Consider the following 16,815-nt stretch of genomic DNA (forward strand, 5'->3'; position numbering starts at 1 on the left):
TAGTTACTCAAACACCCGGCTCAAACAGAGGGATGCTATGTTAGCTGGCTGGCTATGGCTATCCAACACAACACTGGAACTCTTCCAAGTCAAGGTTAGCTTTTGGTTTTATTAATTTATTGCCACCTGGGCCCGTCGGTGTAACTGCTTACTGACTATACACTATAACGTTACTACATGACTGTAGCAGGTTTACTAACGCATTAGTTCTATTATCTATGTTGACTAGGACGTTACTATAGCTAATATGGTGACAATGATGTAGGCTGTGTGTAGCGGTTATGATATGGTTTGGCTTGGAAAGATTTTTCTGTCAGGTCACATACAGCTGATGTGTTGTTCATTGAAGTCCACAAGCGAAGAGAAAAGGTGAGAGGAGTAGAGTGCATTGAGGCGAGAAGGAATACAAAGTGGCTACTATGAAAGTGAACTGAGTTTTGCGTGATCAGGGGTGTATTCATTCTGCCAATTCTGTTGAAAAACGTTTCTTAAACGGAAGCAAAAGAAACGGGGATAAAAAATACCTGAATTTGTCCAATAGAAACTCTTGTTTGCAACTGTTGGACTAATGATTACACCCTAGATAAGCTAGATGCAGGCAAGAGTGTGCAAGGCCGGCGGTATTGAATGTGTCACTGTCTGTTCATGTGTCACTAATTTTTCTCTTGACCTACGATGTAAACTTTCACTCATAGGCTAGGTTGTAGCAATCTCATGATGGGTATAGGGAAAATTAGAGTATCATGTAGTAGCCTAAACCTATCAATGTTACATTGAACTGGGTGAATGGAATATGAATGACAGTCATCCAATATACTGTAATAGAAATAAGGCCATGCTCATTATAAAAAAAATTGTCCTCCGTCATCTTAAACGGCACTGACCACCACTGAACTTTATAGATATTTCCCCCAAAAAAGAAGCTAAAATGTGGTTTCTGATAACTTGAACATGGTTGTCTTATTGATTAAACAGTTTATGTCAGGGGGAATTTGTTTCTTTGAAAGTGACTTTCTCTAAGGTTTAGCAACAGTAAACAAGCTAAGGCAGCCAGGGGTTCTCAAACTTTTTCGATCCGGGGTCCCCGGATCGAAAAACCTTTTGTGGTAGCAAAACCTTTTGTGGTAGCAAATTCATCAGGGACCCACCCCCTCATAATCAGAACACAACTTGAGTGAGATAAAAATAGCATACAAGGAGTAATAATCTGACTTTGGCAGTGAATGGCCAGACGAACCAAGTTTTGGGCCCTGGGAAGGAACATTTTAAAGGCCAGCCTCTCTGCAACAGAGAGAACATTTAACAGTTTTCAAGCTAATTTCCTGCAAATCTACAGACTTTGTCATGTGGCAGAGATATTATTTTTTGATGTTGCAGCTTTAAAGCTAATGTCCTGCAATTAATTTAAAAAAAATTATACATGAGGCAGAGAGAAAACTAATACAAGGGGGAATACAAGAACTGTGGATACCAATATCCCTGTTATATCCAATATCCATGTTGCCCAGGGTTAAGAACATACATTGTAGATGAATAATATTACATTGTATTACATTACACCCTCTAAACTTATTCCATGGATCCCTAGGCCAAAATGTGTTTAATCTGTTGTTGTCAGTAACATTCCTAAAAACTATTTTGGGAAAAATTTGATATATTTATTTGGCCGCGGACCCCCTACACACCACACTTTGAGAACCCCTGAGCTCAGGCATGAGACATCTGAAACAAAAAATGTCTTTGGAGAACCAGATTTGGGGTTAAACTTCAAAGCGGAGAAAGAACTTTAAAAAATCACATGCCATCACACTGTTCATAGCTCCCTGGCACAAACACATGAAAGAAGGTATTCATGGTATTTTCAAACACATCAAGGAAAATTAATGGCCTCGACTTTATGAAATGGAGTTTGAGATATTTTGCATCCATCCCCACAGAAGATTGAGCCAATAAAGAGTTTTTCACAAGCAGCAGGCCTGAAATCAATGTGATTTCAAAAGGTTATTGTTTGTAGCATTCTTCACAGACTAAAAGGTCTATAAAAGAAATATTATTTTCACATGCGTATACATCCATTTTGTATGTCATATCCTGTAAAATAGGAGGGAAACTGAGTGGGAAACAAACAGTGAGTGCGATTCTTGGAGCAAACAGCCCTCTCTCCATGTCCAACCCCCTGGTTAGGGATGACCTGTCCACTCTTTTCAGAGCCGCACTGCACAGCCCAGCATGTTTGTACTCAGTTGGTCCACTACAATCACTTACTGCAGAGAAAACAAGCCAGGCCCTTTGAGTCCAGCGCCAAGAGAAATCAGCTCTGGCCTCTAACAGTGAGGGAGGTTTTAGACCAAACCACTGAGCTGTTTGTCTCTCTCAGTCACATAACTGAACAACAGGTCTCAAAGCATTCACCGGAATGAATGGTGTGTTTAAAGTATTCATTTAAATGAGAAGCAACTAAGAGAATGATAAATAGTATAATTAGAAAATTCCTGTTTTCAGTCAGCCAGACTAGAACAGCAACACATTTTTGAGATTGTATTGCACCAGTTTGACACACCAGTTGATCTCCTCAGCAGATGTAGGCCAACTACAAGGCTGAGACAAAGTAGCAGTGTCGGTGTAGAGCTTGCGGATGTGGAATTACTCTGACCTCACACAGTCATCCAGGTGCGGCACTGAGGCTGACACCTGTTAACCGTCTGAACCCAGAGGGAAGGAGACAGAGGAAACCAGTGGTCTCATGGATACACTCGCCTGGGGCTCACTGATATACACCAGCAGATCAGATTGATCCGGGACCAGAGTTATATTATGTCTGGATCCATGCAGACAATGCTTCTAGTTCTACACCAGGGAGAGAGGGATGTCCAGTCCAGGTGCTTCCCAATAGAGACGGATGGAACAGAATGCTTTTACAAGACAGTGTTTGTTACACTTAATAGTCAGCAGGAAACTGAAATCATGTGTGACAGGAAAAGAGAGGGGAAACTAGCCACCTGTGTCTCTGGAGGTGCGCTTTAGATAGGAGTGAAACAGTACTGTACGGCACACAGATTTGATTTAGAGAAGCTTTAATGAATTAGTACAGATAGCCTACAGAACAAGTGAAAAAGTTAATAAAAACCATTAGAGCTGAACTCAGATCAGTACTACTCACCAGAGAGCACCACCTCTATCAGATCTCCCTCGTGGATATCCTCTGCTGATGTCAGCCTCTGGAGGATGTTCTCAGAGTTCAAGTCATGGCGGAAGAGCAGGATTTTGTCATACATGCCAAAGAAGCCACACTCTGGGAACTGGGGAGGAAGAAGAAGAATAGTTGTGAGTATCCACTATGTGCAGAAGACATTGGGTGGGAACACTCCTAATTTACAACTCGACCAACAGTATACACACAATAACTCATATACACTTTTTGAAATTGGCATCAGCTGATCAAGGCCCTGTCATCATATTCATTCAATGGTTGTTTGCTCTTATTTTTTTCCACTCATTTGGTTTGGTGACATTTATGATTATGTTCAGTGCGGTTTGTCATATTTCCTAGACAAGCGCTACTAATTTGTTGTGGGCCCCCATCTGATGAGGAGGAGTTTATATTGTATAGAGCTCCTTCTCTGATTCATGGAGTAATGGCTGCCTTCATTCAGTCATCATAGCCAGAGCCAGCAGGCCAGTGGTGTAGGAACAGAACGGGGGCGAAGACACAGTGGATGTGTGTGGAATGAACATCAGGCTGAATATCACCGCAGAGAGAGAGCGAGAGAGAGAGAGTGCGCCTGAAACACAGCTGTTTAATTCACCCTAGCCACAACGAGTCACACACACACTCCTGCTCCCGTTAACTACTTCCTGTGGCTCACGTCAGCAGTCAACGTGGAGGATGGAAGAAAATCCACTGGCTCCGGAAAAGAGCTCACATTCAAACACCTTTATTCCCCTGAAACACTGCAACAGTGGACTGCACTGAAAACAGCAGAAGGAAATACCACTCAAATGGCCATTCAATACAGCATGCCACCGTTTTCCATACAGCAATTAATGTAGGCAGAATGCCATTCATTTTGCTCTATTGAGCTCAAAATGTGCCCATTAGGGGTATGCTATTGATAATGAAAAAGTTATCAAAATAATACTGACATAGCCATTGTAATAACACTGTAATTACTTTTCTAGTTGGCGGTGTGGAATAGTTACTGACTATCACTAATTGCCTGTTTCACAAGTTTAAAAACTAAGAGTCTATATCTAAACCAATCATAGATGTCTGTTTCACAGGTTTAAAATCTAAGAGTCTATATCTAAACCAATCATAGACGTCTGTTTCACAAGTTTAAAATCTAAGAGTGTCACGATCGTGTGTAGAGACGGACCAAGGCGCAGCGTGCTCTGAGTTCCACATCTTTACTTCGTGAAACTTACAAAACAAAAAAAGAAACAAACAACGAACCGTAACATAAGAGGTGCTACATGCACTAACTCAAAACACAAAATTCAATATCCCACAAACACAGGTGGGAACAAACACTACTTAAATATGATCCCCAATTAGAGACAACGATTACCAGCTGCCTCTAATTGGGAATCATACAAATCACCAACATAGAAAACTAAACCTAGAACCCCACATAGAAGTAATAAACTAGAACACCCCCCAGTCACGCCCTGACCTACTCCACCATAGGAAAAAAAGGCTCTCTATGGCCAGGACGTGACAAAGCGTCTATATCTAAACCAATCATAGATGTCTCTTTCACAAGTTTGGACAGCACAGTACAGTACAGTACAGTACCGTAAAGAAAATAAAAGTAGAGTATGTCAGTACAATTCAGCAAGGTACTGTACTATACTTTACAGTACTGTACTGAACTCTAATCTACTCTGCTGTTTTCTACTGTGCTGTACTGAGGTCCAAACTTGTGAAACATAGATGTCTATGATGGGTACAGATTTGGTCCAGTTCGGACCAACCAAATTTGGTCTTGTTAGGGGGCGGAGCTCATTAGAATAATAGCCATTGTGTAGAATAATACCTAAACATGCAAAGGAGGATATTAAGGTATTTCTACCTTTGTGTACCTATTCAGGATACATCACTATGAAGAGCATGACTTTCAGAATTATGCATTTCTGTATACAGTCGTAGCAAGTCTGCTGCCTCAAGTTTGTATGATGGCAATTTGCATATACTCCAGAATGTTATGAAGAGTGATCAGATGAATTGCAATTGTAATTAACTGCAAAGTCCCTCTTTGCCATGCAAATTAACTGAATCCCAAAAGAACATTTCCACTGCATTTCAGCTCTGCCACAAAAGGACCAGCTGACATCATGTCAGTGATTCTCTCGTTAACACAGGTGTGAGTGTTGACGAGGACAAGGCTGGAGATCACTCTATCATGCTGATTGAGTTCGAATAACTGACTGGAAGCTTCAAAAGGAGGGTGGTAATTGGAATCATTGTTCTTCCTCTGTCAACCATGGTTACCTGCAAGGAAACATGTGCCGTCATCATTGCTTTGCACAAAAAGGGCTTCACAGGCAAGGATATTGCTGCCAGTAAGATTGTACCTAAATCAACCATTTATCGGATCATCAAGAACTTCAAGGAGAGCAGTTCAATTGTTGTGAAGAAGGCTTCAGGGCGCCCAAGAAAGTCCAGCAAGCGCCAGAACCATCTCCTAAAGTTGATTCAGCTGCGGGATCGGGGCATCACCAGTACAGAGCTTGCTCAGGAATGGCAGCAGGCAGGTGTGAGTGCATCTGCACGCACAGTGAGGCGAAGACTTTTGGAGGATGGCCTGGTGTCAAGAAGGGCAGCAAAGAAGCCAATTCTCTCCAGGAAAAACATCAGGGACAGACTGATATTCTGCAAAGGGTACAGGGATTGGACTGCTGAGGACTGGGGTAAAGTCATTTTTTCTGATGAATCCCCTTTCTGATTGTTTGGGGCATCCGGAAAAAAGCTTGTCCGGAGCAGACAAGGTGAGCGCTACCATCAGTCCTGTGTCATGCCAACAGTAAAGCATCCTGAGACCATTCATGTGTGGGGTTGCTTCTCAGCCAATGGAGTGGGCTCATTCACAATTTTGCCTAAGAACACAGCCATGAATAAAGAATGGTCCCAACACATCCTCCGAGAGCAACTTCTCCCAACCATCCAGGAACAGTTTGGTGACGAACAATGCCTTTTCCAGCATGATGGAGCACCTTGCCATAAGGCAAATGTGATAACTAAGTGGCTCGGGGAACAAAACATCAATTTTTGGGGTCCATGGAGAGGAAACTTGTGGTCAATCCTCAAGAGGCGGGTGGACAAACAAAAACCCACAAATTCTGACAAACTCCAAGCATTGATTATGCAAGAATGGGCTGCCATCAGTCAGGATGTGGCCCAGAAGTTAATTGACAGCATGCCAGGGCGGATTGCAGAGGTCTTGAAAAAGAAGGGTCAACACTGCAAATATTGACTCTTTGCATCAACTTCATGGAATTGTCAATAAAAGCCTTAGACACTTATGAAATGCTTGTAATTATACTTCAGTATTCCATAGTAACATCTGACAAAAATATCTAAAGACACTGAAGCAGCAGACTTTGTGAAAATGAATATTTGTGTCATTCTCAAAACCTTTGGCCACGACTGTAGTACAGATCAGCGACCCATGATGTCATTCTGTTACCATCGTTCTGTTCCCGGGTGTTAATCCACTTCCCTTACTGTAGTTCAATAACCAAAATAAATATTTTTCAAACTCCAGGTGCCATATCATAGCTGACAGCCCATTGTTTCTGCAGACATCTATGAATCTTTATTCGGAGCAGATATGGTCACACAAAAAGGGAGATTTTACCGTCATTCTGTTACTAAACTTTACATCTGCACTGTTCTTTGAGTAAATGTGTTTTTGTACAATTGTCAGTGGAAATTGTCAAAAGTAGTCCTTGTGCATAGAGGTGTGCGGCTTGTTTAACTTGCAATCAATGGTATTTGTTTGGTATACTTTTAACGTGAAAAATCAGAGTTTCAGTGTCATTCTGTTGCTGTGGAATTGCCCTAGAAAAGACAGAACTGTCCTACTCGTTGACACTGAGTGAGTGAGTAGCCTTGGTTCTCAGCAGGCAGTCTGAGGTGCGCTCACTTCAACGGTATTATCCAGTAGCTGTGATGTAACCTCCAGGCAGCCAGGCAGTCAGTCAGTGCCGGGCTGGGGAGGGTCATGCTCCGGACTCTCGGATGAGGTTATGGCCCAGGCCAGCATACTTATAGTGAGTGAAACAGAGGAGTGACAGAGGAGCAGTAGCCTCCTGCAATACGGGCAGGAAGTGAGCGAAGTCAATACTGAGCCACTTCCTGTTCCCAGACCCACAGCTTCCACACAGCTTCCACTGCTCATGTCAAGACAGACGTTAAACACACACAGGTTATGCACACATACATGCACACACACACTCACTAAATCACTGGCTAAATCACACACATCTGCCTACAGTACATCTTCTGTTCATTCACACAAATGCAAAATCCATTGTGGTTTCATGTATCAAAGTAGGACATTTAAATCCAACATTTCCACTGGACATGCAGTTCTGTACCCTGAAAAAGTAGCCTGTCTCTTGCTAAGCCCGCCTACGCTGTATGACACTGTAACCATGGATCTCTCACTCACTTTCTTACCTCAAAGGGGAGGTCGTGCTCTCAGCCTGGCAGGAAAACGATGCCCAGTTTCTGTGAAGGGCAGCAATGCCTTTCTTCATTCCTCTCATCTCTCCCTTCATGTAATGATGAAGTGTGTTTCCCCAACCGCTCTGCCAGCCAGCCTTCATCATCAGATGGAAGGGGTTGATAGGGGCTGTCAGAGAGGAAGACAGCCAGAGAAGGTCCTGGATGGATGTAGGAGGCCATCCTGTGTGGCGCTCATCAAAGCGGGCCCCTGGTGGAGGGCCCGTGCAGGGCTGTGTCTCGCTGCCAAGATGGCTGCTCTGGCAGGACCACCTAGCACAGCTGCTTCCCTATCAGGGTCACACACAATGCCCACGGAACAATGTGAGGCGTAACACAACGAGGCCCATGGACACCAGGGAAGGCACACGGTACGGCAGAGGGGAACACCTGGAGCTCCTAAAATGCTAATCTCCAGGGTGGTGGAGCCACGGCTGCATGGAAAGAGGACACCAGGAAAGAGGACAGGGGTAGGGGCTACACTGACAAACTATGCAAACTGCTTTTAAATGACTATAAATCATAATTCCTCTACTGGATTAACCCTTAAATAAAATCTTTATACACGCACCCTTAAACAGCTCATTCAATGTGTTTAGTCATCCTCTCTCCCCGTCCACTTCCAGTTAAGTCCCTAGAGCAGCAGAGCAGAGCCTGGCTGAAGGCCATGAAATCACGTAAACACTGATAAACTCCTGTGTTTAAAAGGCCTCCTTTAACCCCAATGTGTATGGAACATGAAAGGATCTGTCTGTTAGCTGTTGCCTTACATAACTGCATCATCATCCCCAGTGCTCCCAGCTGGCCTGGGCCCTGGCTCTAATCTGAGAGGCTAGCCGTAGCTTCTAGTCTAAAGCCTTTATACACAGCAGACCAGTCTGCATCTCCTCCTGTAGGCCTGATTCAGTCTGATGAAGGTCCATAGACTGCAGTGTCGCTATGCGTTTGGTCTGTGTAGACTATAGAGGTCGACCGATTATGATTTTTCAACGCCGATACCGATACCGATTATTGCAGGACCAAAAAAAGCCGATACCGATTAATCGGCCGATTTTTATATATATATTTGTAATAATGACAATTACAACAATACTGAATGAACAATGAACACTTTTATTTTAACTTAATATAATCCATCAATAAAATCAATTTAGTCTCAAATAAATAATGAAACATGTTTAATTTGGTTTCAATAATGCAAAAACAAAGTGTTGGAGAAGAAAGTAAAAGTGCAATACGTGCCATGTAAAAAAGCTAACGTTTAAGTTCCTTGCTCAGAACATGAGAACATATGAAAGCATGAGTCTTCAATATTCCCAGGTTTTAGGTTGTAGTTATTATAGGACTATTTCTCTCTATACCATTTGTATTTCATATACCTTCGACTATTGGATGTTCTAATAGGTACTTTAGTATTGCCAGCCTAATCTCGGGAGTTGAAAGGCTTGAAGTCATAAACAGCGCAATGCTTGAAGCATTGCGAAGAGCTGCTGGCAAACGCAGGAAAGTGCTGTTTGAACGAATGCTTACGAGCCTGCTGCTGCCTACCACTGCTCAGTCAGACTGCTCTATCAAATCATAGACTTAATTATAATATAATAACACACAAAAATACGAGCCTTAGTTCATTAATATGGCCAATTCCAGAAACTATAATTTCGCAAACAAAATGTTTATTCTTTCAGTGAAATACGGAACCGTTCCGTATTTTATCTAACGGGTGGCATCCATAAGTCTAAATATTGCTGTTACATTGCACAACCTTCAGTGTTATGTCATAATTACGCAAAATTCTGGCAAATTAGTTCGCAACGAGCTATGTGGCCCAAACTGTTGCATATACCCTGACTCTGCGTGCAATGAACGCAAGAGAATTGACACAATTTCCCTAGTTTAAAATTGCCTGCTAACATGAATTTCTTTTAACTAAATATGCAGGTTTAAAAAATATATATACTTCTGTGTATTGATTTTAAGAAAGGCATTGATGTTTATGGTTAGGTACATTCGTGCAACGATTGTGCTTTTTTCACAAATGCACTTTTGTTAAATCATCCCCCGTTTGGCGAAGTTGGCTGTCTTTTAGGAAGAAATAATCTTCACACAGTTCGCAACAAGCCAGGCGGCCCATAATGCTGCATATACCCTGACTCTGTTGCACAGAACGCAAGATAAGTGACACAATTTCCCTAGTTAAAAGAAATTCATGTTAGCAGGCAATATTAACTAAATATGCAGGTTTAAAAATATATACTTGTGTATTGATTTTAAGAAAGGCGTTGATGTTTATGGTTAGGTACACATTGGTGCAGCGACAGTGCTTTTTTCACGAATGCGCTTGTTAAATCACCCGTTTGACGAAGTAGGCTGTGATTCAATGATAAATTAACAGGCATCGCATCGATTATATGCAATGCAGGACAAGCTAGATAAACTAGTAATATCATCAACCATATGTACTTAACTAGTGATTATGTTAAGATTGATCGTTTTTTATAAGATAAGTTTAATGCTAGCTAGCACCTTACCTTGGCTCCTTGCTGCACTCGCATAACAGGTAGTCAGCCTGCCACGCAGTCTCCTCGTGGAGCGCAATGTAATCGGCCATGATCGGTGTCCAAAAATAACGATTACCGATTGTTATGAAAACTTGAAATCGGTCACACAGACCTCTAGTAGGCTAATCCATCCATGGCCAGAATTAGGACTGTAGCCTAGTGGGAAGGAGTGCTGAGGAAGCAAAGGTAAGGGACAGCGAGGGCGCTCAAACACACCATAACAATGACCCCAGTGTTAGGGATACTGCTCCTGGCTTTAATGTAGCTGAGATAAGCTGGGGTCCAGTGGAGAGCAGGGAGTTATGGGAAAAAAGAGATAAGATTCCAGAGGAGAAGAAGCGACCGCAACGGCTCTGTGTGTGTTGGCAGTGGCTGTGACGACAGGGTGCTGAAAGGAGACTGTGAGAGCGAGGAGAGCTCAGTGGATAGGGATCTTATGATAGCTGCCCTGCTTTCCACAAGATCCCACTTCACACTTGGTGAATTCAGCACTTTGGGATTTTATTGAGGAAGATTGCAGGAGTTTATAATAATGTAGATATGACTAAACAACAGCAAGAAAGTATACCTTTACACAGCTTTATGTTTCCAAAACAAAAGGCCCAACCTAAACCCTTTCATACTTTAAAGTGATTGATGGCATGGCTCTTCCTGTGTCCAGAGTGAGATGTCAGGGTGAGGTTTTCCTCCATACGTCTGACATGCCTGCTCTCCAGACCCGGGGCCAGCCCCCTCCACTTCCCCTCCTGCACTGCTCCAAGACCTGGTCAGCTGGAGTCACCTCCTGTTGGCAATGACTGTACTGAACATAATCATAAATGTCACCAAACTAAATGAGAGGAAAAAACACTTTCCACTGCACATGGTTCCCATTCCAGCACGGGAGCAGCCGCATGCAGCTCAGGGCTACAGAGGGGTACAGTTCAGTACTGGGGAAAGGGCTGTACATCTCCATTCTTGGTATGAGGAAGCCCATGTTAGGAAAGACCATGGGGGTATGAGGACACAGGAGGGAAGAGAATAAGCTGTGCAAGTTACTGAATAGTGTAGATCCAAAATGGGGAATACCCTGGTGATTGGTTGCACGGGGAGGCACTTGCATTGGCAAGCTCTATCGTTGCTTTGTTGTTGTTAGGCAATAAAGATGACTAATGTAACCGAGTGGCATCCAAGCTGGTTAAAGAAATGACACACAGCTCGGGTTAGGTCCCATAGTGACTAAGCATGGCCTTTGTAATCAACACACACTGTGGCGCTAATAGCATACAGCCATTCAGCCCCACTCCGCACAAAGAGACGCAGCGCGACCACACACACACACCAAAGACACCAGTATGCCGAATCTGTGTGTGAGGTCCGCGCGGCAGACTGGAAAGCAGAGTGGAAAAGAGCTTTGACGTGGTAAGCTTTTGATAAACTGACTAATCTGCCATTGATATGCTAAATCCCGTTAAAGGCAGAAAGAGAGGGAAGGGAGGGATGTATGGGGCAGACGTGAAATATGGTACATTTCAGTGTGTGTGCCAAAAACAAATAGCCCAGGAACAGACATGGAAAATCAAGTCTGACACAACTGTTCTGGTTTGTATGAACAAAACCATTAGTCTCAGGCTGCAGTTTGTCTCCGAGAAAAGAGATTTACTTCTTGCCTAACTGCAACACATTTAAAAATAACAATGAATCTAACATGCAAATGAATCTGAGTATTTATGTTGTCATAAATCACCAAGACTGCTCAAAGTAAGAATAACACACAGCATTGCTAGTATTCAGTAAAAGTAACAAGTACAACCCAGATAAAACTATGCTGTATCTTGGCTGGTTCCCATGTATGGTGATCATTGATGACAAAGTAACACATTCTATTCATGCCTTTAAAAGCAAAACTATTTTCAAATTCAGCCAAGGAAATGGGACGTGTATTGCATGCTGTATGCTGGTATGTATGTGTGTGTGTGTGTGTGTGTGTGTGTGTGTGTGTGTGTGTGTGTGTGTGTGTGTGTGTGTGTGTGTGTGTGTGTGTGTGTGTGTGTGTGTGTGTGTGTGTAGGCTGCAGTTTGTCTGATATTTCTGCCATTTAAATCCTTGGGCGGGCCGCCTAAGTGTTTTTTTCAGGTCGCCTAAATCCAAACTAAAAAATCCCAATATATATACAGTAGCAGTTAAAAGTTTGGACACACCTACTCATTCAGGGGTTTTTCTTTATTTTTAGTATTTTCACCATTGTAGAATAATAGTTAAGACATCAAAACTATTAAATAACACATATGGAATCACATAGTAACCAAAAAAAGTGTTAAACAAATCAAAATATTATTGATATTCTTCAAAGTAGCCACCCTTTGCCTTGATGACAGCAAATAATAGTCCCACTCAGCGCAAACCAGATGGGATGGCGTATCGCTGCAGAATGCTGTGGTACCCATGCTGGTTAAGTGTGCCTTGAATTCTAAATAAATCACTGACAGTGTCACCAGCAAAGCACCCCCAAACCATCACACCTCCTCCTCCATGCTTCACGGTGGGAACCACACATTCAGAGATCATCCATTCACGTACTCTGCGTCTCACAAAGACACAGCGAAACTCTCAAATTTGGACTCATCAAGCCAAAGGACAGATTTCCACCGTTCTAATGTCCATTGCTTGTTGTTTCTTGGCCTAAGCAAGTCTCTTCTTCTTATTGCTGTCCTTTAGTTGTGGTTTCTTTGCAGCAATTCGACCATGAAGGCCTGATTCACGCAGTCTCCTCTGAACAGTTGATGTTGAGATGTGTCTGTTACTTGGACTCTGTGAAGCATTTATTTGGGCTGCAATTTCTTAGGCTGGTAACTCTAATAAACTTATCCTCTGCAGCAGAGGTAACTCTGGGTCTTCCTTTCCTGTGGCGGTCCTCATGAGAGCCATCATAGGGCTTGATGGTTTTCGCAACTGAACTTTAAGAAACTTTAAAAGTTCTTGAAATGTTCCTGTCTTAAAGTAATGATGGACTGTCATTTCTCTTTGCTTATTTGAGCTGTTCTTGCCATAATATGGACTTTGTCTTTTACCAAATAGGGCTATCTTCTGTATACCACCCCTAACTTGTCACAACACAACTGATTTGCTCAAACGCATTAAGAAGGAAAGAAATTCCACAAATGAACTTTTAACAAGGTACACCTGTTAATTGAAATGCATTCCAGGTGACTACCTCATGAAGCTGGTTGAGAGAATGCCAAGAGTGTGCAAAGCTGTCATCAAGGCAAAGGGTTGCTACTTTGAAGAATATCAAATATGTTTTGATTTGTTTAACACTTTTTTGGTTACTACATGATTCCATGTGTTATTTCATAGTTTTGATGACGACTAAAAACAGAAAGTATTCACACAATTTTTTATTTAACCTTTATTTAACTAGGCAAGTCAGTTAAGAACAAATTCTTATTTACAATGACGGCCTACCAAAAGGCAAAAGGCCTCCTGCGGGGACGGGGGCTGGGATTAAACAAATATTCTTATACACTACTGTTAAAAAATTTGGGGTCACGTAGAAATGTCTTTGTTTTTGAAAGAAAAGCACATTTTTGTCTGTTAAAATAACATCAAATTGATCAGAAATACAGTGTAGACATTGTTAATGTTGTAAATGACTATTGTAGCTGGAAACGGAAACAGCTGAAAACTGTTGTTCTAATTAACTTCTTATGGCTGGGATCCCGTTAACGGGGTCGATATGACAGCAGCCAGGGAAAGTGCAGGGCGCCAAATTCAAAAAAACAGAAATCTCATAATTAAAATTCCTCAGACATACAAGTATTTTACACCATTTTAAAGATACACTTGTTGTTAATCCCACCACAGTGTACGATTTCAAAAAGGCTTTACGATGAAAGCACAACATATCATTATGTTAGGTTAGCACCTATTCACAGAAAAACACAGCCATTTTTCCAGCCAAAGAGAGGAGTCACAAAAAGCAGAAATAGAGATAAAATGAATCACTAACCTTTGGTGATCTTCATCAGATGACACTCATATGACTTCATGTTACACGATACATGTATGTTTTGTTCGATTAAGTTCATATTTATATCCAAAAATCTCAGTTTACATTGGCGCGTTATGTTCAGTAATGTTTTGCCTCCAAAACATACGGTGATTTTGCAGAGAGCCACATCAATTTACAGAAATACTCATAATAAACAGTGATAAAAGATACAAGTATTATACATGGAACTTTAGATAAACCTCTCCTTAATGCAACCGCTGTGTCAGATTTCAAAAAACTTTATGGAAAAAGCACACCATGCTATAATCTGAGTACAGCGCTCAGAGCCCAAACAAGCCATGAAGATATCCGCCATGTTGTGGAGTCAACAGATGTCAGAATAGCATTATAAATATTCACTTACCTTTGATGATCTTCATCAGAATGCACTCCCAGGAATCCCAGTTCCACAATAAATGTTTGATTTGTTCCATAAAGTCCATAATTTATGTCCAAATACCTCCTTTTTGTTCGCGCTTTCATGCACAATCCAAACTCATGACGTGCGGGCAAGTCCATGCGAAAGTTCAGACAAAAAGTAATATTACAGTTCGTAGAAACATGTCAAACGAAGTGTAGAATCAATCTTTAGAATGTTTTTAACATAAATCTTCAATAATATTCCAACCGGAGAATTCCTTTGTCTTCAGAAATGCAATGGAACGCAAACTAACTCTCTCACATGAACGTGCCTGGTCAGCTCATGGCACTCTGCCAGACCCATGACTCAAAGAGCCCTCATTCCCCCCTCCTTCACAGTAGAAGCATCAAACAAGGTTCTAAAGACTGTTGACATCTAGTGGAAGCCGTAGGAAGTGCAATATGACCAATATCCCACTGTATATTCGATAGGCGATGAGTTGAAAACCTACAAACCTCAGATTTCCCACTTCCTGGTTGGATTTTTTTCTCAGGTTTTTGCCTGCCATATGAGTTCTGTTATACTCACAGACATCATTCAAACAGTTTTAGAAACTCCAGAGTGTTTTCTATCTTTCTACTAATAATATGCAAATATTAGCAACTGGGCCTGAGTAGCAGGCAGTTTACTCTGGGCACCTTATTCATCCAAGCTACTCAATACTGCCCCCAGCCATAAGAAGTTAAAGAAGCAATAAAACTGGCCTTCTTCAGACTAGTTGAGTATCTGGAGCATCAGCATTTGTGAGTTCGATTACAGGCTCAAAATGGCCAGAAACAAATAACTTTCTTCTGAAACTCATCAGTCTATTCTTGTTCTGAGAAATTAGGTCTATTCCATGCGAGAAATTGCCAAGAAACTGAAGATCTCGTACAACGCTGTGTACTACTCCCTTCACAGAACAGCGCAAACTGGCTCTAACCAGAATAGAAAGAAGAGTGGGAGGCCCCAGTGCACAACTGAGCAAGAGGACAAGTACATAAGAGTGTCTAGTTTGAGAAACAGACGCCTCACAAGTACTCAACAGGCAGCTTCATTAAATAGTACCCGCAAAACACCAGCCTCAATGTCAACAGTGAAGAGGTGACTACGGGATGCTGGTCTTCTTAAACCCTCAGAGGTAGTATTCACACCTGTGGAGAGAAGGGCATTCTTCTTACCAAACCAAATGACCTTTGTTTTGGAGGTGTTCAGAACACGGTTAAGGGTATAGAAAGCTTGCTGGACAAAGCTTTGTTGTAGAGCATTTAACACAAAATCCGGGGAGGGGCCAGGTGAGTATAAGACTGTATCATCTGTATCATCTGAATATAAATGGATGAGAGAGCTTCCTACTGCCTGAGCTATGTTGTTGATGTAAATTGAGAAGAACGTGGGGCCTAGGATTGAGCCTTGGGGTACTACCTTGGTAACAGGCAGTGGCTGAGACACTCTTTGAGAGAGGTAGTTAGCAAACCATGCCAAAGACCCCTCAGAGACACCAATACTCCCTAGCCGGCCCACAAGAATGGAATGGTCTACCGTATCAAAAGCTTTGAACAAATCAATAAAAATAGCAGGACAACATTGCTTAGAATCAAGGGCAATGGTGACATCATTGAGGACATTTAAGGTTGCAGTGACACATCCATAACCTGAGCGGAAACCAGATTGCATACCAGAGATAATACTATAGACTTCAAGAAAGCTAGTCGGTTGATTATTGCCAAGTTTTTCCAACACTTTTGATAAACAGGGCAAAATAGAAATAGGCTTATAACAGTTAGGATCAGCTTGATCTTCCCCTTTAAATAAAGGATGAACGAAAGCAATGGGAACTTCCCCAGAAAGGAGAGACCGGTTAAAAAGGTTGGAGATAGGTTTGGCGATGAAAGGGGCAGCAACCTTTAAGAAGAAGGGGTCTAAACCATTTGACCCAGATGTTTTTTTGGGGTCAAGTTTCAGGAGCTCCTTTAGCACCTCGGGCTCAGTGACTGCCTGCAGGGAGAAACATTTTAGGAAAAAGAGGGAGAAGCATCGGGGAAAGTCGCATTAGAAGGGGTGGGAGATGAGGAAATGTTGGACGGGCAAGGAGGCATGG

At 42.1% G+C, this 16,815-nt stretch overlaps 1 protein-coding gene across 1 annotated transcript in view; it reads right to left on the bottom strand.

Moving 5' to 3' along the window:
* The window catches only part of LOC120023572 (serine/threonine-protein kinase D3-like), a 72,755-nt gene that overhangs the window by 22,265 nt on the left and 33,675 nt on the right, over nucleotides 1–16,815 (bottom strand). The window contains exon 2 of the mRNA XM_038967609.1: nucleotides 3,161–3,299. Coding sequence (XP_038823537.1) covers nucleotides 3,161–3,299 — 139 coding nt within the window. The remainder of the gene's footprint in view (nucleotides 1–3,160; nucleotides 3,300–16,815) is intronic.

Source organism: Salvelinus namaycush, chromosome 28 (assembly GCF_016432855.1).
Source record: "Salvelinus namaycush isolate Seneca chromosome 28, SaNama_1.0, whole genome shotgun sequence".
NCBI lineage: Eukaryota > Metazoa > Chordata > Actinopteri > Salmoniformes > Salmonidae > Salvelinus > Salvelinus namaycush.